Genomic DNA, 23566 nt, shown 5'->3' on the forward strand with positions numbered 1-23566 from the left:
TTGAGGGATTGTCCTCGCAGCGGCAGGCCTCGTACTGCGCACACTCCAGACAATGTGCAGGGAGTTAACGAATTGGTGACTGCTGACAGACGCATCACAGTGAATGACTTGTCACGCTACGTTGGGATAGGGGAAGGAAGTGTTTGCAGAATACTGAAAGTGTTGGCGTTAAAACAGATTTGTGCCAGGTGGGTTCCCAGGATGTTGACAGTGGCTCACAAAGATGGACAACACTGAAACACCCGCCTTACAGTCCTGACCTGGCTCCATGCGGTTATCATCTCTTTGGGGAACTGAAAGACTCTCTTCGTGGAGCAATGTTTGAAGATGATGTCTCGCTTGTTTACGCTGCCAAACAGTGGCGACAACAGGTTGGTTGAGAATTTTACCGTGTGGGTGGGTATACAGGCGCTAGTTCCAAGATGGCGTAAGGCAGTTGAGAGGGATGGAAATTATGTGAAGAAATGCAAATATTGTTCCGAAAGGATGTATCTACATACTGTAAAACTTTCAGACATGTAGGATAAACGATGGATTAAAAAAAATAGTGTGCATTTCTTTTGGAGTGTCCCTCGTATCTTGGACTGACTAATACATGTGCATAATAATACGAGTACTTTTGACTATGACATATGCAGCGGCTTGCACGTTGACGAAGGCTTTAAAAACAATTTATTATTTTCATTTCTGGTTTCGTTTTATTAATTACTTACTTTCCTTCCAATTTATTCATAATTAAATGCAGTTTCAACATATACTTCTTGTTAGGTTATAAACTGTTATCTTTCTTAGAGCATTTTTAGAAATATAATTAAAAACAAACCATTATGTAGAGGATATTCCATGTATTAAGAGACTGTATTCTAAAAACTGTAGACAAGAGCGCAGGTCTTCAGCAAGCAGTAAACGAATGAATAAACAATAGCATGGTATACTTTTGACTTTTAAACAGCAACTGTTCTAAGGAACACATAGGTGGCTCGCCTCAAGAACATCTTTGCGGCCAGTACATTCCCATAACCGATTTCTAATCTTTTGGTGATTCCTCCATTTCTTACAGTGTAAGTATTGCTGCGAGACACATTGTTTGAGTCACCTTCGCTTTGCATTTCTTGTTCAGTAGACACTCTACAGCAGTCCACACTCGACCACAAACTAAACCGTGTCTATATGCACGTTTCCACTTGCTGCTCTCTAGTTTGGCAGAGATGAAAATCTCTTGCTACAGGACCAAATCACTGGGTTACTGGGACATACCACATTAAACATGTTCCCTCACTTCATTTTTTCTCGTTAAGTAGGGACACTAAGTCGTTAGCCATACAACTGAGTTAGTGGTCTAGTGTCTGTGAGCCGGCCAGTCGTGTGAAATAGACTTTGGAGAGTGATACGCTTCAGGTAAAGTGTGCGAACGCCTTCACTGAGGTTAATCCCTAGTGCACCTAGAAAATGAAATCAGGTACAACTACGTAAGGTTCAGTAGCATGAGTACAAAAAGACAGGGTTCATAATTTATTTACTAAATCGATGCATACGACAGCATGTGTACCTATTATGCTCCAAACAGCCGCGCATAAAAACGGTATTTTCCGGTGCTTATACCCCAGGTTCTATTGATGACAGAAAGATATGGCCAAGTGTTCTGGAAAGCCTTTGGGGTAGGGACCGTTTGTATTGCCAGTAGAAGGAACGTTTTAGTGTCACTATCGTACAGTACAGACTCAACGTATGAATATTACGCACTTCCTCCAACTTAGGCTAATGGAGCAAATCAGCTGGTCCCTTTAGCATTTGATGTTGCAGCGTGGAGGGTTACAAGTCGCGTTGCGTTGCGTGATTGATATTGCTGACTGCACTACAAAAAGTTCAACCTACCTCCCTACGGCGTCAGATCACCAGCCCGTTTCTCTGGATACGTAGAGACTGTTCAGACGATGTTAAAAGCAGCGTTGAAGAAGAACACCATTGAACCGTGAATTTACTTTCAAAGCATTTTCTTAAGAATTTACTTTATTTACTAGCGATTCATCAAGAACATTAACACATTTAATCACTCTATGTGAGCGTAGAAGTAGTTGCCAGTGGGTAACTGATGAAAACAAATAAAATTTCTTTCAGCAAATGGAAATTTTATTCCTAAAAGCCCTTTTTTTTTAAACAGATTTGAAATTATAATCAGAAAGTTACAATTTTATTCAGAGGCAGAAAGAACAAATATTGACATTATGAGCTTTCGGGCTGAGAACATTGCCGCTGCCTTTTGACACCACCGTAGTCAAAAATGGTTCAAATGGCTCTGAGCACTATGGGACTCAACATCTTAGGTCATAAGTCCCCTAGAACTTAGAACTACTTAAACCTAACTAACCTAAGGACGTCACACACACCCATGCCCGAGGCAGGATTCGAACCTGCGACCGTAGCAGTCCCGCGATTCCGGACTGCAGCGCCAGAACCGCTAGACCACCGCGGCCAGCCCGCCGTAGTCACGACCGCTCACAACAACCTCTGAAAGACTACACTGGTGCAAATCTGGAAGACACCAGATTACTTTAAACTAAAAATTTTAACAATTCACACAAATCGTTCAAATGGCTCTGAGCATTATGCGACTTCTGAGGTCATTAGTCGCCTAGAACTTAGAACTAATTAAACCTAACTAACCTAAGGACATCACAGACATCCGTGCCCGAGGTAGGATTCAAACCTGCGACCGTAGCGGTCGCTCGGCACCAGACTGTAGCGCCTAGAACCGCACGGCCACTCCGGCCGCCAAACTCACACAAGCACATAAACTATGCACCCCGTCGGACAACTTGAGATTTTACAAAAAACTCGTACGGTGGAAGGGTGGCAACTTTATATACTAAAATGACCATTTAAATAAAAACCTATGAAATGCAGTCTTATATAAAATATACAAACATGTACATTACACATATACCGGCTCTCAAGATGATAGGCAAGATAAAAACATATTTCAGGAATTCGGCCGTTACACTTCAAGCAATAAATTCGTTAACACCGAATCCGACAAACATAACAGAGGCAGCTATTAACGTACGGCAGACCGATAAAGAGACAGACACTAACTGCCTAACAAATGCTGACGGGAGATAGACGAACAAGCTGGGGACGAGAGACTGACCAAGAAAACAAGTAGAATTTAACAAGTAAATGAAACAATATATCACGAATCACTTAACTTCTAAAAAAAAAGAAAAACTGCGATGTCTGCTGAAGACCTGGCGCAGCACCCCGAAAACGCTCTCCCGAACCGTCCACTGCCAGCCGCTTCAACGGACGCAGGAAGGCGCGCCGATCTCCCGTCTCACGGCAAAAAATTCAAAATGGTTCAAATGGCTCTGAGCACTATGGGACTTAACATCTGTGGTCATCAGTCCCCTAGAACTTAGAACTACTTAAACCTAACTAACCTAAGGACATTACACACATCCATGCCCGAGGCAGGATTCGAACCTGCGACCGTAGCAGTCGCGCGGTTCCGGACTGAGCGCCTACCGTCTCACGGCGTCGCAGCTCGCACCGGCCAGACCGATGTCGTGGGTTGACTCCTGTTGCTCTCGTGTCGGCCGCGAAGCCACTACCCCTCGCTATACGGCGCGGCCCACTGGACTGACGTGGCGACCTCATATGTGCCGACACTCAAGACGGACAAGTCATCTTGTGTCCAAGTGCGCGACCGACCAACCGATCGATCCAATCGCCAATGACCATTGCCTGAACAAACTCGAGCAGACTGGCGGCCTAACACATACTAGCACTCCGGACGACAGCCAGACACTGACTGCCCCGCACTGACCCGGCTGACCAACTCACCAACTGGCGACCTCATAGCGCCCCTTAATTGCACGTGAACAGGCAACCTTTCCCCTTTCCCACCAGAGGGAGACACCAAAGCTGTGATTGCAACAGCGGCGCCACCGCCAGAAACGGAGGGCGACTGCTTCACACTACACACTGCAGCACGCTCTTCAAAACAGCAACTTTTACCACGGCTTAATCGTCAATACTTCGTTTGCACTCCGCGTAAACTCTGGTAGCAAACTATCCTGTAACATCTTATAACGATTTTCGGGTGGAGGACGATTGCTTCATTCTTTTAGAAAAAATGTCAAAATTCCGCAACAAGTTCTTTATTTCTTTAGGTTCAAAATTAAAGAATTTGCCATCAGCCCGTATTTATTTAAACGATTAATATCGATGTCCTGAGCTCACAGTTCATACAACCCAGTATACATGCGAGACAGCCAGAAATATACTTAAGTCCGGCGCGAATTATTACGTGATCTACAGTCAATGCTCTGCTATAATACACTCCTGAAAATTGAAATAAGAACACCGTGAATTCATTACCCCAGGAAGGGGAAACTTTATTGACACATTCCTGGGGTCAGATACATCACATGATCACACTGACAGAACCACAGGCACATAGACACAGGCAGCAGAGCATGCACAATGTCGGCACTAGTACAGTGTATATCCACCTTTCGCAGCAATGCAGGCTGCTATTCTCCCATGGAGACGATCGTATAGATGCTGGATGTAGTCCTGTGGAACGGCTTGCCATGCCATTTCCACCTGGCGCCTCAGTTGGACCAGCGTTCGTGCTGGACGTGCAGACCGCGTGAGACGACGCTTCATCCAGTCCCAAACATGCTCAATGGGGGACAGATCCGGAGATCTTGCTGGCCAGGGTAGTTGACTTACACCTTCTAGAGCACGTTGGGTGGCACGGGATACATGCGGACGTGCATTGTCCTGTTGGAACAGCAAGTTCCCTTGCCGGTCTAGGAATGGTAGAACGATGGGTTCGATGACAGTTTGGATGTACCGTGCACTATTCAGTGTCCCTTCGACGATCACCAGTGGTGTACGGCCAGTGTAGGAGATCGCTCCCCACACCATGATGCCGGGTGTTGGCCCTGTGTGCCTCGGTCGTATGCAGTCCTGATTGTGGCGCTCACCTGCACGGCGCCAAACACGCATACGACCATCATTGGCACCAAGGCAGAAGCGACTCTCATCGCTGAAGACGACACGTCTCCATTCGTCCCTCCATTCACGCCTGTCGCGACACCACTGGAGGCGGGCTGCACGATGTTGGGGCGTGAGCGGAAGACGGCCTAACGGTGTGCGGGACCGTAGCCCAGCTTCATGGAGACGGTTGCGAATGGTCCTCGCCGATACCCCAGGAGCAACAGTGTCCCTAATTTGCTGGGAAGTGGCGGTGCGGTCCCCTACGGCACTGCGTAGGATCCTACGGTCTTGGCGTGCATCCGTGCGTCGCTGCGGTCCGGTCCCAGGTCGACGGGCACGTGCACCTTCCGCCGACCACTGGCGACAACATCGATGTACTGTGGAGACCTCACGCCCCACGTGTTGAGCAATTCGGCGGTACGTCCACCCGGTCTCCCGCATGCCCACTATACGCCCTCGCTCAAAGTCCGTCAACTGCACATACGGTTCACGTCCACGCTGTCGCGGCATGCTACCAGTGTTAAAGACTACGATGGAGCTCCGTATGCCACGGCAAACTGGCTGACACTGACGGCGGCGGTGCACAAATGCTGCGCAGCTAGAGCCATTCGACGGCCAACACCGCGGTTCCTGGTGTGTCCGCTGTGCCGTGCGTGTGATCATTGCTTGTACAGCCCTCTCGCAGTGTCCGGAGCAAGTATGGTGGGTCTGACACACCGATGTCAATGTGTTCTTTTTTCCATTTCCAGGAGTGTATATGACTCTCACATTCGGTGTTTTTCAGTGGATTTCTAATAAAGAAACTGCTCGCCAACTATTCCATAGATGAAAATTAAACATGCCACGCGGAATTCTACAAAGGCCGGAAGTTCACACGCGTTTATCTTTCCTACTAAACACTTCACAAAGCTCAAATTTCCACAGTCTGTCCGTACTGTTTTCACGGCAATACCATCCGTATGCGAGATACCAGTAACTTCCTAATTTTACGCATAACGTAGACGGACACGTCCAACATGACCTGTACGTCCAGTAGCTAGCCGTTCCTTCCTGAGCCTATAACTACTTCCAATGCACTGGAAATGCTTAACTCTGATTGGTTGTTTAAATTGACCAGCCAATCAAAACAATCCTTCGAGTTCTATCTCGGGCCAAAACTGTCCTACGCCAATCAATATTCACACGTGCAAGTACGTCACTGCATCATGCAAATCTGAATAAAGTGTTTAACAAAAGCAAACGAAAAAAAAACTAATCTCGAAAATGACTTTAGAAAATCGTTACTCTGCAAATGGCTATTCTGGCTGCCATCTTACAAAAGCAAGTACCCTTGGACATACGTCATCAGCAAGGTAGGGAGGGAAATTACAGCTTTCATTGCAACTGCTTGCTTCACACTTTCCCATGACATAGTTACGTCATGTTTAACATAAGATAACATTGAATCTTCACGTATGTCCCACTTATACACTCTCACTCCCTCTCATTTATTCACACAACAACAACAAAAAAAGGTTCAAACGGCTCTGAGCACTATGGGACTTAACTTCTGAGGTCATCAGTCCCCTAGAACTTAGAACTCCTAAACCTAACTAACCTAAGGACATCACACACATCCATGTCCGAGGCAGGATTCGAACCTGCGAACGTAGCGGTCGTGCGGTTCCACGCTGTAGCGCCTAGAACCGCTCGGCCACACTGGCCGCCCACACAACAAAACAAATAGTTATTAAATAAATATTAATCATTGTTCTATGTTACGAAAATGAAAAATAGTGAACGTTTTCAGGGGATACGGAATCGGATTTTGGGTTAAAAAATCGAATTTTTTTTATTGGCGTATTATATTCTGCCATGTTTCCTCTTTAAAATGACGTATCATACATAGCTCTACTACAATTATAACTATTTTATTTTTATATATTTGTGAGATCGGGTATTGCGCTTTAGTTATACACGTCTCTCGTGGCTGACCATGAACTTTTTGGCAGTACCTTTAAAGTGACATGAATTCAAATATCCCGGTTTCCAGCGACTATTTATACACTAGTTGCCCGAAAATGTTTCTCTCTGGTTTCCTCAAGTTACTCTTTGACTTTGTGGCGGGACTGTTTTGTAAACAGTGTGATATAAGAAAGTAGTTGTTGTTGAGTTATTTCGTATTTAGTGCTTCATTTTTCGCAGTGAAAATGCCTAGAGCTAAAGCAAAAGTATTTAAAAAGCGTGTGAACTGGCAAAAGAAAAGAAATAATGATTCATTAGCAAAGCAAAGCAGTTCATCATCATCACTGTTGGAAAATGTGAATCCACTTATTACTGATTTGCCGAACGAACTTACACCAAATGAAAACAGTGCTTCTCATAAAAAACTAAGAGATTTGGAAGAGAAATATAATTTACTTGATAGAGGGAATGAAGTTTTTGAACTCATTGATACGAATATATTGTGTGAAGCTCTTGAAAACAGTTTGTGCTGCAAAAAATGTCATGGAAACGTTTCTCTGAAAGTAGAATCCCATGTTGGCCTGGCTGCCCAGTTTAATTTAATATGCAGTGTTTGTAAATACAGCTGTAAGTTTCCAAGTTCGGTTTCAGTAACTGTAAATAATGGATACAAGAAAACTGAACTTTATAGTGTAAATATTAGGTTAGTTTATGGATTGCGAGCGATTGGTAAGGGCAAAGCAGCTGGTGATATGCTATGTGGTGTTCTAAATCTTCCAAGTGCACCTTCAAAGTTTGAAGCTTACAATTATGTACTAGGATCTGCAGTTGAAGATGTAGCACAGAAGTCAATGCAGGTTGCTGTGGAAGAAGCAGTGGAAGAAAATGACGGCAGTCGTGACCTCACAGTGGCGTTTGATGGCACGTGGCAGAAAAGGGGCCACACCTCCAACAATGGTGTTGTAACAGCAACTAGTGTTGATACTGGCAAGGTTATTGATGTTGCAATAATGTCTAAATACTGTAGGTGCACAGGCAGGCTGAAAAATGAACACAGTGATGACTGTATTGCTAATTATTATGGTAGTAGTGGTGGCATGAAGGTTGCTGGGGTGAAGAAAATTTTTCATCGCTCTTCACAGTGGTATAATGTTCGCTATGTCAAATATCTGGGAGATGGTGACTCTAAAGCATTCAAAGAAGTTTTGGAAAGCAAACCATATGGGAACAGTGTAAATATAAGCAAACTTGAATGTATAGGACATGTGCAGAAGAGAATGGGTGCCAGGCTGAGAAGGTTAAAATCAGTTATGAAAGGGAAAAAACTAGATGATGGGAAAACCTTGGATGGCAGAGGAAGATTGACTGATTCCATAATAGACCACATTCAGAACTGCTATGGCCTTGCAATCAGGCAAAATACAGGCAATCTTGAAGAAATGAGGAGAGCTATATGGGCTTTATATTTCCACACCGCATCCACGGATGAGCATCCACAACATGGTTTGTGCCCCAAAGGTGAAAACAGCTGGTGTAAATACAATAGGGGACTAACAACAGGAGAGAAATACATTCACCACCACAGTCTACCATCAGCCATCATGGCAGAAATAAAGCCCATTTTCAGAGATCTGGCTGACAGAAGTCTTCTGATGAAATGTCTTCACGGAAAAACGCAGAACCCCAACGAGTGCTTGAATAGTGTGATATGGCATCGTCTCCCAAAAACAGTGTTTGTCGGAATTAATACACTACATTTTGGTGTGTATGATGCTGTGGCAACCTTCAATCTTGGAAATATAACTAAATGCCAGGTCCTTCAAAAGTTGGGTATGTGTGTTGGTTCCCGTACGGTACGTGCTATGTTCTTTTTAGATCAGCACAGACTAAGGCATGCTGATAATATAATCAAGACATTAGTGAAAAAAGCAAGACAGGTGCAGAGGGGTGCCAAAAGAAGACTTGAAGATGATTATGAAGACTGTGAAGGGGGTATTAGCTACGGATCAGGAATGTTTTAATCTTCTTTCTCCGTTTCCCGTAAGTTTACTTTTTACTTCATCTAGGAACATTATCTCAGGTACTGGTCAACCTAGAAGTCTGAAATTTTTATGACGTAGTGACATAGGTCCCTATTACATACTGAAACAACGATTTTTTAATTACTTGATTTACAAAAGACTTAGGGGTGATAGTCTAGTAAAAAGCGATGGAAAAAATTTACTTAAAAATAAATGTACAATATCTCTGTAAGAAAATACTTTGACAATAAACTGTTGTTTCAGTATTGTTGTAACATATGAATGCACATACAGTAAAATTTTTACCTCTCTGTCTCCAGTAGTTTGTGAGAAAATGTTCCCTATAGTAGGCATATATTAACATTGCGGGGATAGGTGATTCCGTATCCCCTTCAATTATAAAAAATCTAAATAAATTGTTCTGCCATTTAGTGAACTTCAGTAATAATTCCAAATGATACTAAAAGACAAACTCCTATTGTGGTGTCACCGCCAGACACCACACTTGCTAGGTGGTAGCCTTTAAATCGGCCGCGGTCCGTTAGTATACGTCGGACTCGCGTGTCGCCACTGTCAGTGAGTGCAGACCGAGCGCCGCCACACGGCAGGTCTAGTCTAGAGAGACTCCCAAGCACTCGCCCCAGTTGTACAGCCGACTGTGCTAACGATGTTTCACTGACTACATACGCTCTCATTTGCAGAGACGACAGTTTAGCATAGCCTTCAGCTACGCCATTTGCTACGACCTAGTAAGGCGCCATATTCAGTTACTATTGATATTGATATTGTGAATCATGTACCTTCAAGAGCGACGTTCATCATTAATTGATTAAAGTACCAAACTAGCTATGTCCGCTTTCTAAATTCTAATTTCTTGTCATGTTCCAGACCTCACGTCAGTATAGTTCTTCCCTCCTCACGCCAGCCTGCTTGAGCTAAAACGCGTGCATTTCGGCCTCCAGTTGTAACACGGTGTTGGCTCTTCAGCCAACACAACACCTATAAATCCTAACTGACTTCAATCTTATAAGTGTTTGTTTTTGGTGTTTTTGGTAATTGTCTCTAAATCTGACAGTGTCTCAGCTAGATAGCTGAGATTTTAATACAACCTTCTTTTTAATAACAAAGGACTGTACATCGACTTTTAACAAAATTGAATAATGTTTAATACTATTTATTTAGATTCTTAGGGGCATGAATATTCTGTCACTCGAACTAACACAGCCTGCGCTTCCCAAGGCTAGGCTAGCGCCAGGTGCGAATGAGTCACGCTAAGATACAAGCGGCTGTTTCTCTCACCGCCAACGGCTCCAAAACTATGATCCGTACTGGAAAGTAGTGCAATAAATGCTATTGCGTATTGAATCGCGACATTGCAATGCGTTATACGGTGGGCATTATGGGGCTTATGGAGGCACTGTTAGTTCATGGATGGATCCTTAGAAAACCTGTAAAAAGCGTTTCTTACCATTTTCGTACCGAAAGCGAGCTGCCAAGATGACTATGCACAGCAAATGACTGAAATTTTTGCGGCATACTCCGAAGCTCCCAGTCTCGTTCAACCTTGAGTATTTTCTTGATATTTTTATGTTTCTGACAACGGAACCTCCCCATCGCACCGCCCTCAGATTTAGTTATAAGTTGGCACAGTGGATAGGCCTTGAAAAACTGAACACAGATCAATCGAGAAAACGGGAAGAAGTTGTGTGGAACTATGAAGAAAATAAGAAAAAATATACAAACTGAGTAGTCCATCCGCAAAATAAGCAACATCAAGGAAATTGTGAGCTAAAGAGCGCCGTGGTCTCGTGGTTAGCGTGAGCAGCTGCGGAACGAGAGGTCCTTGGTTCAAGTCTTCCCTCGAACGAAAAGTTTAATTTTTTATTTTCAGACAATTATCAAAGTTCAGGCACTCACACATAATCATCTTCGCTCTCCAAAATTCCAGGACATGTCAGATTTGCTTGGGCATATGCAGGATTTGACGGTCTACACACGGAAAAATTTGAAAACGTTGAAAACATATGTTTTGACAGAGCACAGGGAAAACTGTGCGACTGGGAAACTGTTGCATTCATTTGTTGCAGTTTATGTGACAAACTCTTATGTTTTCATCACTTTTTTGGGAGTGATTATCACATCCACAAGAAAACCTAAATCGGGTAAGGTAGAAGAATCTTTTTACCCATTCGCCAAGTGTACAAGTTAGGTGGGTCGACAACATATTCCTGTCATGTGACGCACATTCCGTCACCAGTGTCGTATAGAATATATCAGACGTGTTTCCCTGTGGAGGAATCGGTTGACCTATGACCTTTCGATCAAATGTTTTCGGTTCCCATTGGAGAGGCACGTCCTTTCGTCTACTAATCGCACGGTTTTGCAGTGCGGTCGCAAAACACAGACACTAAACTTATTACAGTGAACAGAGACGTCAATGAACGAACGGACAGATCATAACTTTGCGAAAATAAAGAAAGTAAAATTTTTACTCGGGGGAAGACTTGAACGAAGGCCCTCACGTTTCTCAACTGCTCCCGCTAACCACGAGACCACGGCGCTCATGAGCTCGGAGTTTCCTTGATGTTGCCTATCTTGCGCATGGACTACTCGGTTTGTATATTTTGCTTATTTTTTCATAGTTGCACACAACTTCTTCCTGTTTTCTCGATTGATCTGTGTTCAGGTTTTCAAGGCCTATCCACTGTGCCAACTTATAACTAAATCTGAGGGGAGTGCGATGGGGAGGTTCCCTTGTGACATCAGAGGTTCAGAACTACCCTACTGTTCGTTATTATCGAGGAACTACAAAAACGTGGTTTTCTGGTACCAAAACACAGCTGCTGATTCCGAGACAGCTGTCGGCGGCAAAGGCCCTGAATTTTTTTCTCTGTATTCCTAAGATGCCGGGCTCGAACCACTTGGAAAATTTTCTTCGTATCTTGATCAGTTCAAAAAATGTTCAAATGTGTGTGAAATCTTATGGGACTTAAGGGGCTCCGGAAAGGCTCAAAATCATGAAAAGTTCAATTTTTACTTTTTTGCGTTTTCTGAATCTGCAGACTATTACCTTTTGATAGATATATAATTTATCCAATTCCGAAGACTACAACTATTTTTAAATTTTTTTTTGAAATGTGTTCTACATGGGCGTGACCCACTGTGGCGCTGTTAAACTGCTGTCAAATGGTGTTATTGTGGTGTCACCGCCAGACACCACACTTGCTAGGTGGTAGCTTAAATCGGCCGCGGTCCATTAGTACATGTCGGACCCGCGTGTCGCCGCCATCAGTACTTGCAGACCTAGCGCCACCACATGGCAGGTCTAGAAAGACGGACTAGCACTCGGCCCAGTTGTACGGACGACATTGCTAGCGACTAGACGTACGAGGCCTTCCTCTCATTTGCCGAGAGACAGTTAGAATAGCCTTCAGCTAAGCACATGACTACGACCTAGCAGGGCGCCATTAGCCTTACCTACTTTGAGAGTTATAGTATAAATGTCTCAAGAAGAACGCTGTATTCATCAGAGAATAAAAGTTAAGTATAAAGCAACTACGTACTTTTCTTGCTACCATTTATGAAGTTATCCTGTTCCAGAATTCACGCCCGTCTGCATTACATCGCGTGCCTTTCGGCTACCTCAGAGTGGCGTGGCTCTTGCTACGCCACAACAGTTATTATTAACGTCCGTGTTCATCAGGTACATTTTAGTGATGTGAGATAAAGTATGTGTTGTGGCTAAACCTATTTTCAGAGACTTAGCAGCACCTGAACTGTTGAAAAAGTGTATTCACGGAAAAACTCAAAACCCCAATGAAAGTGTAAATAGTGTTATATGGTCGAGAATCCCCAAGACTGTATTTGTTGGAATAGAAACACTTCACTTTGGTGTGTATGATGCTGTTGCGACTTTCGATGATGGCAACATTGTAAGGTGCAAGGTATTTAGAAATATGGGAATGAAGATAGGTTCTAACATGGTACGAGCGATGCTTGCTTTAGACAAGGAACGCCTTCGGGCTGCAGACAGGGCTGTAAAGAGTCTAGAAATACAAGCAAGAGTAAACAGGAGGAGGAACAAGAGGAAGCTGGAGGAGGAGTTTGCAGAGAATGAAGATAATCCATCCTATGGACCTGGAATGCACTAAAAAGTTAATCCAATCTTTGTCGCACGATTCCCAAAACTTTTATTTTCTCATACTAATTACATGTTTTCTAAGGATCTTCCAAACATTTTTGTTTCAAACTTTCAGTAAATGTTACACAGTACCTTCTGCATAATTTAACGCAGCCTTTTTCCAAAAAACTGTATATTTTTGAATATATAAATAAAAAATTGCAAAAAAATGTTGTGAATTTTCATTACAATTGAAAAAAAAAATCATCTTTAATAACTGAACTAAAATTTTGTAAAATCTCTGTGTTAAGTTGTAGCCCATATTCCAATAAATAATCTGTAAAAAGTTCAACTTCCTACATCAAATACTTTGTGAGGAAAGATGTAATTTATAAGCGTTATTTTAACATTGCAAGTGTAGGGCGTTCCGGAGCTCCTTAACTGCTAAGGTCATCAGTCCCAAAGCTTACACACTGCTTAACTTAAATTATCCCAAGGACAAACACACACACACCCATGCCCGAGGGAGGACTCGAACCTCCGCCGAGACTCTTGATCAGTTTCCGGGATGCAATATTTAGAGGATACTCTACTTACCCATCCGGCCACTGTCGCCGAGCGGTTCTAGGCGCTCCAGTCCAGAACCGCGCTGCTGCTACGGCGGTCTCAGGTTCGAATCCTGCCTCGGGCATGGATGTGTGTGCAGTCATTAGGTTAGTTAGGTTTAAGTAGTTCTAAGTCCAGGGGACTGATGACCTCAGATGTTAAGTCCCATAGTGCTCAGAGCCATTTTCTTCTCGCCCTACGCAGCCCGCCTGGCTAGCCGTGATGTCTAACACACTGCTATCTGAGCAGGAAGGCGTGCCACTCCCGGGCACGAATGCGCCTGGTGGGCTAATGTCGAGGTCCGGTGTGCCGGCCAGCCTGTGGGTGGTCTTTAAGGCGGTTTTCCATCTGCCTCTGCGAATGCGGGCTGGTTCCCCTTATTCCGCCTCTGTCACACTATGTCGGCGATTGCTGCGCAAACACTGCCTCCACGTCCCAATACACCATAATTACCCTACCATGCAAACATTGTGGTTACACTCGTCTGTATTGAGTCATTTCCGGGGGGTCCACTGGGGGCCGAACCGCACAATAACCCTGAGTTCGGTGTGGGGCGGCGGTGGGGTGGGTGGACTGCTGTAGCCTGTTGGGTTGTGGCCCACTGAGGGCTAAGGCGGGTACGAAGCCTCGCCGTCGTTTCCATGTCCCCAGATCAGTACAGACACACATGCATAACCTACCCACGTAAAATCCGGTGTAAGATGAAAACTTAGTTTATGAAGTAACGCAGTACGGAGAATCACATGTTGCAGAACTGAAGCACACGCAGACTGATTTTGCACGTAAAATCCGGTCAAATTTATGTTACGTTGTTTCAATTTCATTTAGTAAACTATCAAAATTTTACTGACCAATACATTTCTTTCCACATGAGTGGTATGTGATGCCCTTTAGGGCTAAGAACGGAACCAGCGCAAAAATGCTGCTATCAGAGCACAAAAAATTCAAATGTGTTCTAGTTTATTTAAAAAATCCTGAGTGAAAAGTTGGGGCCGGCTGGAGTGGTCGAGCGGTTCTAGGCGCTACAGTCTGGAACCGAGCGACCGCTACGGTCGCAGGTTCGAATCCTACCTCCTCGGGCATGGATGTGTGTGATGTCCTTAGGATAGTTAGGTTTAAGTAGTTCTAAGTCCTAGGGGACTGATGACCTCAGAAGTTAAGTCCTATAGTGCTCAGAGCCATTTTAACCATTCTTGAAAAGTTGGGTACCAACTACCTCATTCTAACTTCCTCAGCACCTTTAATAACTCCCAGAAAAATTTTGTGTGCGAACATAGTCACGTTTCTTAAGCTGAGAGAGAATAAGACAGCGGCAGTGGCAAAGAGACGGAAACGTAATAAATACTGAAAGATAATACAGGGTGTTTCAAAAATGACCGGTATATTTGAAACGACAATAACAACTAAACGAGCAGCGATAGAAATACACCGTTTGTTGCAATATGCTTGGGACAACAGTACATTTTCAGGCAGACAAACTTTCGAAATTACAGTAGTTACAATTGTCAACAACAGATGGCGCTGCGGTCTGGGAAACTCTATAGTACGATATTTTCCACATATCCACCATGCGTAGCAATAATATGGCGTAGTCTCTGAATTAAATTACCCGAAACCTTTGACAACGTGTCTGGCGGAATGGCTTCACATGCAGATGAGATGTACTGCTTCAGCTGGTCAATTCTTTCTGGATTCTAGCGGTCCCCACAGAAAGAAGTCACAGGGGTTCATGTCTGGCGAATAGGGAGGCCAATCCACGCCGCCTCCTGTATGTTTCGGATAGCCCAAAGCAATCACACCATCATCGAAATATTCATTCAGGAAATTAAAGACATCGGCCGTGCGATGTGGCCGGGCACCATCTTGCATAAACCACGAGGTGTTCGCAGTGTCGTCTAAGGCAGTTTGTACCGCCACAAATTCACGAAGAATGTCCAGATAGCGTGATGCAGTAATCGTTTCGGATCTGAAAAATGGGCCAATGATTCCTTTGGAAGAAATGGTGGCCCAGACCAGTACTTTTTGAGGATGCAGGGACGATGGGACTGCAACATGGGGCTTTTCGGTTCCCCATATGCGCCAATTCTGTTTATTGACGAAGTCGTCCAGGTAAAAATAAGCTTCGTCAGTAAACCAAATGCTGCCCACATGCATATCGCCGTCATCAATCCTGTGCACTATATCGTTAGCGAATGTCTCTCGTGCAGCAATGGTAGCGGCGCTGAGGGGTTGCCGCGTTTGAATTTTGTATGGATAGAGGTGTAAACTCTGGCGCATGAGACGATACGTGGACGTTGGCGTCATTTGGACCGCAGCTGCAACACGGCGAACGGAAACCCGAGGCCGCTGTCGGATCACCTGCTGCACTAGCTGCGCGTTGCCCTCTGTGGTTGCCGTACGCGGTCGCCCTACCTTTCCAGCACGTTCATCCGTCACGTTCCCAGTCCGTTGAAATTTTTCAAACAGATCCTTTATTGTATCGCTTTTCGGTCCTTTGGTTACATTAAACCTCCGTTGAAAACTTCGTCTTGTTGCAACAACACTGTGTTCTAGGCGGTGGAATTCCAACACCAGAAACATCCTCTGTTCTAAGGAATAAACCATGTTGTCTACAGCACACTTGCACGTTGTGAACAGGACACGCTTACAGCAGAAAGACGACGTACAGAATGGCGCACCCACAGACTGCGCTGTCTTCTATATCTTTCACATCACTTGCAGCGCCATCTGTTGTTGAAAATTGTAACTACTGTAATTTCGAAAGTTTGTCCGCCTGAAAATGTACTGTTGTCCCAAGCATATTGCAACAAACGGTGTATTTCTATCGCTGCTCTATTAGTTTTTATTGCCGTTTCAAATATACCGGTCATTTTTGAAACACCCTGTAGATAGCATGTGTTTTACAGAATGAGCGAAGTAGGCAATGGCAGTGTTAGAGAAGGATGGGGACGCAATGTCAGTGGAACATAGTTGACAGTGGCAGAAAAGTGTTGGGAAGAAGTGCGGTGGCGGCAGTGCCGGTGTGGGGCGGAGGGGGGGGGGGGGGGGTGGCGGAGAAGAAAGTGGAAGTGGGTGGGAGCCAGTGACAAAGTATATGAGAAAGAAGAAAAGAAAGATAGTGACGGCATGGAGAGATAGTGCACTAGGAAGAAAGGAATGAGATATCAGCAGGAAGAGAAAAAAAAGAGAGGCAGTGGCATTGCGAGGAGACTGTGTTAGTAGGACTAAACCATGTGGACTGTGGCTGTGACGCGGGAGACAATAACAGAGAGACACAAAGAGATAATGACAATGAGTTGAGCTCAAAGAGTGAGTGAAAAGAGCAAGTGGGAGTGGATAGGTACGAGTGAATTCGAGCGATGGACTAGTGGGCGTGAATGAGTTACAGCTAGGGCAGTTTGTGGGAGTTAGAGCTTGAAAGTTTTCCTTCTGGTTATGTATCGTTTACCTTTGTGTCTCTCTTCCTCTCTTTCCTTCTATCTATGCTAGAGTGTGCCGGACGTGTGTGTGGCCAAGGCGCCTCATTTACACGTGCTTACCCGCTTGGTTCAATGCTCGGAAGGATTGAACTTAAGGGGGACCGGCCCGACGTCTAGTTATTATGTTAAAAGTGCGCAGTGGATAACGCGGGGGGGGGGGGGGGGGGGCTCAGGAACCAAGTCGGCAAGTAAGTAAATGCCACGCTCTAACATGATCTATAAGAACTCCACTTTGTTGATAACATTGCTCTCTACACAGGACTGGGGTTTGTAATGACCACTAAATCCATGACCTCGAGTTTATTATCTATATGCCCAGAATCTTTACAAACTTAGTAACTCCAGCAAACAAAGCCAAGTCAAATAACTTCTAGTTTTGTCTCGCAATCAAAGTGCTTAAACTAACAGGCATCTCGTTGCTACTTAAGCACTGGGAAAGAGGATGGGACTACGTTGCTGCCCTTGTGGTCCGCCTGCTGGGACAGTGATCGAAATTCGCACCCGAGATCACTACTTGGACCGAATAACAAAAATTCTTTTGGCGGGAAAACGGGGAACAAAGCAGACACAGACGTTTCCCATATACACAAAAGACAGCAAAATCTTAAAAAATAAAACATCCTGTGAAAGTGGCAAATGAACAATTAACAGCACACGGAAGCATCCTCACCTTAACTAATTGCCGGCCGGAGTGGCCGTGCGGTTCTAGACGCTACAGTCTGGAACCGAGCGACCGCTGCGGTCGCAGATTCGAATCCTGCCTCGGTCATGGATGTGTGTGATGTCCTTAGGTTAGTTAGGTTTAATTAGTTATAAGTTCTAGGCGACTGATGACCTCAGAAGCTAAGTCGCATACTGCTCGGAGCCATTTGAACCTTAACTAATTTCCAAGAACGAACTGGTAGCTCGCTGGCAGTGCAATACGACACCACGTGGGTGACCGATATCAACAGCTAATTTCATTGTACTCACCCCTCACTCATTCTATACAATTATTCACACGCTCAACCTATTCTTTATGAAATTAGTTAGGAGGTGCTGCTTGCAAAAGGGGTTTAAAGGATCCGTGAACAAAATTTATGAGATGGTCTAAAAACTTACGTCGCATGCTTAGAACCTTAAGGAACTCACACGAAACATACGCATCTCCTACCAGGTTTCACACGGAATCGTCATCTTTATTCATCAGCCGCTACGACCACATGTTAACTAGGCAGGGTGAGGCCGCAGGTTACTTTATTGCAAACCGCTGCTTCTAATGGTAAAATAATACAATTTTTTAGAGCTATTGCTGCTCTCGTGTGCTGAAGGACCAAGTGATTGCGGCAATATAAATGGATAACGCGAGCCCCCATGCTCACCTCTGGAAAAGAAAGCCTAACTGAAAACTTTGATTGTACAGGCGAAATTTCTCAAAAAATGAATGAATGGCCGTAACGACACGCTAACTAATTCAGTTCTGCAAAAAACAGTGTAACGCATAATACCTCATTCCACAGTGAAATTGGTGGCAAAGACGGAAATCGCCCTCGCTTCCGTCCGCTCAGTTCAGCAGCTACCCCAAGAGTGATTATCATGGCGGCTCTCCGCTGCAGTCCGGAACCGCGGGACTACTACGGTCGCAGGTTCGAATCCTGCCTCGGGCATGGGTGTGTGTGATGTCCTTAGGTTAGTTAGGTTTAAGTAGTTCTAAGTTCTAGGGGACTTATGACCTAAGATGTTGAGTCCCATAGTGCTCAGAGCCATTTGAACCATTTTTTGGCGGCTCTCAACGGCCGTTCCCTTACATGGAGGGGAGGGAGGCCTGTTACCAACGCCGAACTACCCCCTGTCAAACAGGTGCATCATTGCTTCCTTACTCCAGGCTTAGGTTGGCACTAAACCGACCTACAGGGTGACCACATTTCTGCCTTGGCACTACCAGCAGACGAACTCTTAATACAAACCCCAAAAGTTAATTAATCTGAGGCAACGAAGAGAGAGTAAGGTAAGGGAGTGCATTTATGTAATTATGAATTAAATAAACAGGTAATCCACTTCTTCACTCGAGTTTAACTAAAAAAAAAACTAATTGTAAAGGGAGGGAATAAAACATGTTAAAAATGCCCGAAGATATTCGCATGCCAAAATTTTTGGGAATAGCTTCATAGGAGGCGAGGAAGATAGAATGACGTAGCTCTTACCCCACTTTTCAGTGAAAGTCTTTCAGATAAGCAGGAACATATTCACAATTTCGTAGATAGGACTATTTTTCCGCTGGTAGAACTAGACTTGTGCGCGACTGTCCGTCGGCGTATCGTGAAACTGGAGATGGCCTAAACTTCTTTCCAATCCTTAACTACGTTCCTCCTGTGAGCTGCGATAAACTACACTACTGGCCATTAAAATTTCTACATCTCGAAAAAGACGTGCTACAAATGCGAAATTTAACCGACAGGAAGAAGATGCTGTGATATGCAAATGATTAGCTTTTCCGAGCATTCACTCAAGATTGGCGCCGGTGGCGACACCTACAACGTGCTGACATGAGGAAAGTTTCAAACCGATTTCTCATACACAAACAGCAAGTTGACCGGCGTTGCCTGGTGAAACGTTATTGTGATGCCTCGTGTAGGAGGGGAAATGCGTATCATCCCGTTTCGGAGTTTGATAAAGGTCAGGTTGTAGCCTATCGCGATTGCAGAATATGGAATCGGTGGCTTCAGAAGGTTAATACGGAACGCCATGCTGGATCCAAACGGCCTCGTATCACTAGCAGTCAAGATGAGAGGGATCTTATCCGCATGGCTGTAACGGATCGTGCAGCCACGTCTCGATCCCTGAGTCCACAGACGGGGACGTTTGCAAGACAACAACCATCTGCTCGAACAGTTCGACGACGTTTGCAGCAGCATGGACTATCAGCTGCTGTTACCCTTGACGCTGCGTCACAGACAGGAGCGCCTGCTATGGTGTACTCAACGACGAACCTGGGTGCACGAATGGCAAAACGTCATTTCTTCGGATGAATGCAGGTTCTGTTTACAGCATCATGATGGTCGCATCAGTGTTTGGCGACATCGCGGTGAACGCACATTGCTAGCGTGTATTCGTCATCGCCATACTCACGTATCACCCGGCGTGATGGTATGGGGTGCCATTGGTTACACGTCTCGGTCACCTCTCGTTCGCATTGACGGCACTTCGAACAGTGGACGTTACGTTTCAGATGTGTTACGACCCGTGGTTCTATCCTTCATTCGATCTCTGCGAAACCCTACATTTCAGCACGATAATGCACGACCGCATATTGCAGGTCCTGTACGGGCCTTTCTGGATACAGAAAATGTTCGACTGCTGCCCTGCCAAGCACATTCTCCAGATCTCTCACCGATTGAAAACGTCTTGTCAATGGTCGCCGAGCAGCTGGCTCGTCATACTACGCCAGTCACCACTCCTGATGAACTGTGGTATCCTGTTGAAGCTGCATGGGCAGCTGTACCTGTACACTCCATGCAAAGTGTGACTCAATGGCCAGGCGTATCACGGCCGTTATTATGGCCAGAGGTGGTTGTTCTGTGTACTTCTCAGGATCTATGCACCCAAATTGCGTGGAAATGTAATCACATGTCAGTTCTAGTATAATATATTTGTCCAATGAATACCCGTTTATCATCTTCATTTCTTCTTGGTGTATCAATTTTAATGGCAGTAGTGTGCTTCTGGGAGAGGAGCGAGCTCTTTAACATGACCTCATCCGGTGCAGCTGCCTTTCCACCGCGGAGCGCTTTCAGTTTATTTGCTGCTCGGCGATCGCTCACCCCGACCCCTGCCGCTGACACCTTGCCGCTTGTCGCACGTGTTGCCGGCCAGCCTGGGGCTGGAGTGCCCGCCGCGCTACAACCCGGCCGACTTCTTGGTGTGCGCCGTGTCGGGCGGCCCCGGCCGGGACGACGCCGCGCGCCGCCTGTGCGACCAGTTCGCCGCCAGCAACGCCGCCGCCCAGCTGCTGGCCGACGTCCGCCTCGAGGAGCTGCCGCCGGGGCTAGGCCGCTCCGAGCCCTGCCTGCTGGTAAGCGCACCTGCTGCTCTCCCAGTTCACCGCTGTGAGCATCACTGATATCGAGTACTTCCGACTGAGAGTTTATAACCTCTGTTTTGAAATATTGAAAATTTGATTAATTGTATGAAGCGACGTAGTGAAATTCATGTTGTAGTTGTTGTTGTTGTGGTCTTCAGTCCTGAGACTGGTTTGATGCAGCTCTCCATGCTACTCTATCCTGTGCAAGCTTCTTCATCTCCCAGTACCTACTGCAACCTACATCCTTCTGAATCTGCTTAGTGTATTCATCTCTTGGTCTCCCCCTACGATTTTTACCCTCCACGCTGCCCTCCAATACTAAATTGGTGATCCCTTGATGCCTCAGAACATGTCCTACCAACCGATCCCTTCTTCTGGTCAAGTTGTGCCACAAACTTCTCTTCTCCCCAATCCTATTCAATATTTCCTCATTAGTTATGTGATCTACCCATCTAATCTTCAGCATTCTTCTGTAGCACCACATTTCGAAAGCTTCTATTCTCTTCTTGTCCAAACTATTTACCGTCCATGTTTCACTTCCATACATGGCTACACTCCCTACAAATACTTTCAGAAATGACTTCCTGACACTTAAATCTGTACTCGATGTTAACAAATTTCTCTTCTTCAGACACGCTTTCCTTGCCATTGCCAGTCTACATTTTATATCCTCTCTACTTCGACCATCATCAGTTATTTTGCTCCCCAAAAAGCAAAACTCCTTTACTACTTTAAGTGTCTCATTTCCTAATCTAATACCCTCAACATCACCCGACTTAATTCGACTACATTCCATTATTCTCGTTTTGTTTTTGTTGATGTTCATCTTATATCCTCCCTTCAAGACACCATCCATTCCGTTCAACTGCTCTTCCAAGTCCTTTGCTGTCTCTGACAGAATTACAATGTCATCGGCGAACCTCAAAGTTTTTATTTCTGTAGATCATGCTCAGAATGTGCTCAGAATGTGTAAGTGTTCATTGGTATAAAGCAATACGGGCTGGAAAGTAAGATGCTGCCAGGGCTTACACACTTTGTACACGATACTGGTACGACTGTCCCTCCATATGGTGGAGAGCGAAAGGCGTTCTGCTGCAGCAAGCCTACATCTACATCTACATCTACATCCATACTCCGCAAGCCACCTGACGGTGTGTGGCGGAGGGTACCTTCAGTACCTCTATCGGTTCTCGCTTCTATTCCAGTCTCGTATTGTTCGTGGAAAGAAGGATTGTCGGTATGCCTCTGTGTGGGCTCTAATCTCTCTGATTTTATCCTCATGGTCTCTTCGCGAGATATACGTAGGAGGGAGCAATATACTGATTGACTCTTCGGTGAAGGTATGTTCTCGAAACTTTGACAAAAGCCCGTACCGAGCTACTGAGCGTCTCTCCTGCAGAGTCTTCCACTGGAGTTTATCTATCATCTCCGTAACGCTTTCGCGATTACTAAATGATCCTGTAACGAAGCGCGCTGCTCTCCGTTGGATCTTCTCTATGTCTTGTATCAACCCTATCTGGTACGGATCCCACACTGCTGAGCAGTATTCAAGCAGTGGGCGAACAAGCGTACTGTAACCTACTTCCTTTGTTTTCGGATTGCATTTCCTTAGGATTCTTCCAATGAATCTCAGTCTGGCATCTGCTTTACCGACAATCAACATTATATGATCATTCCATTTTAAATCACTCCTAATGCGTACTCCCAAATAATTTATGGTATTAACTGCTTCCAGTTGCTGACCTGCTATTTTGTAGCTAAATGATAAAGGATCTATCTTTCTGTGTATTCGCAGCACATTACACTTGTCTACATTGAGATTCAGTTGCCATTCCCTGCACCATGCGTCAATTCGCTGCAGATCCTCTTGCATTTCAGTACAATTTTCCATTGTTACAACCTCTCGATACACCACAGCATCATCTGCAAAAAGCCTCAGCGAACTTCCGATGTCATCCACCAGGTCATTTATGTATATTGTGAATAGCAACGGTCCTATGACACTCCCCTGCGGCACACCTGAAATTACTCTTACTTCGGAAGACTTCTCTCCATTGAGAATAACATGCTGCGTCCTGTTATCTAGGAACTCCTCAATCCAATCACACAATTGGTCTGATAGTCCATATGCTCTTACTTTGTTCATTAAACGACTGTGGAGAACTGTATCGAACGCCTTGCGGAAGTCAAGAAACACGGCATCTACCTGTGAACCCGTGTCTATGGCCCTCTGAGTCTCGTGGACGAATAGCGCGAGCTGGGTTTCACATGACCGTCTTTTTCGAAACCCATGCTGATTCCTACAGAGTAGATTTCTAGTCTCCAGAAAAGT

At 45.0% G+C, this 23566-nt stretch overlaps 1 protein-coding gene across 1 annotated transcript in view; it reads left to right on the plus strand.

Moving 5' to 3' along the window:
- The window catches only part of LOC126176630 (protein scarlet-like), a 204695-nt gene that overhangs the window by 67820 nt on the left and 113309 nt on the right, over nt 1–23566 (plus strand). Inside the window, exon 6 of the mRNA XM_049923789.1 lies at nt 21027–21225. Coding sequence (XP_049779746.1) covers nt 21027–21225 — 199 coding nt within the window. The remainder of the gene's footprint in view (nt 1–21026; nt 21226–23566) is intronic.

Source organism: Schistocerca cancellata, chromosome 3, assembly GCF_023864275.1.
Source record: "Schistocerca cancellata isolate TAMUIC-IGC-003103 chromosome 3, iqSchCanc2.1, whole genome shotgun sequence".
NCBI classification, from domain to species: Eukaryota; Metazoa; Arthropoda; class Insecta; order Orthoptera; family Acrididae; genus Schistocerca; species Schistocerca cancellata.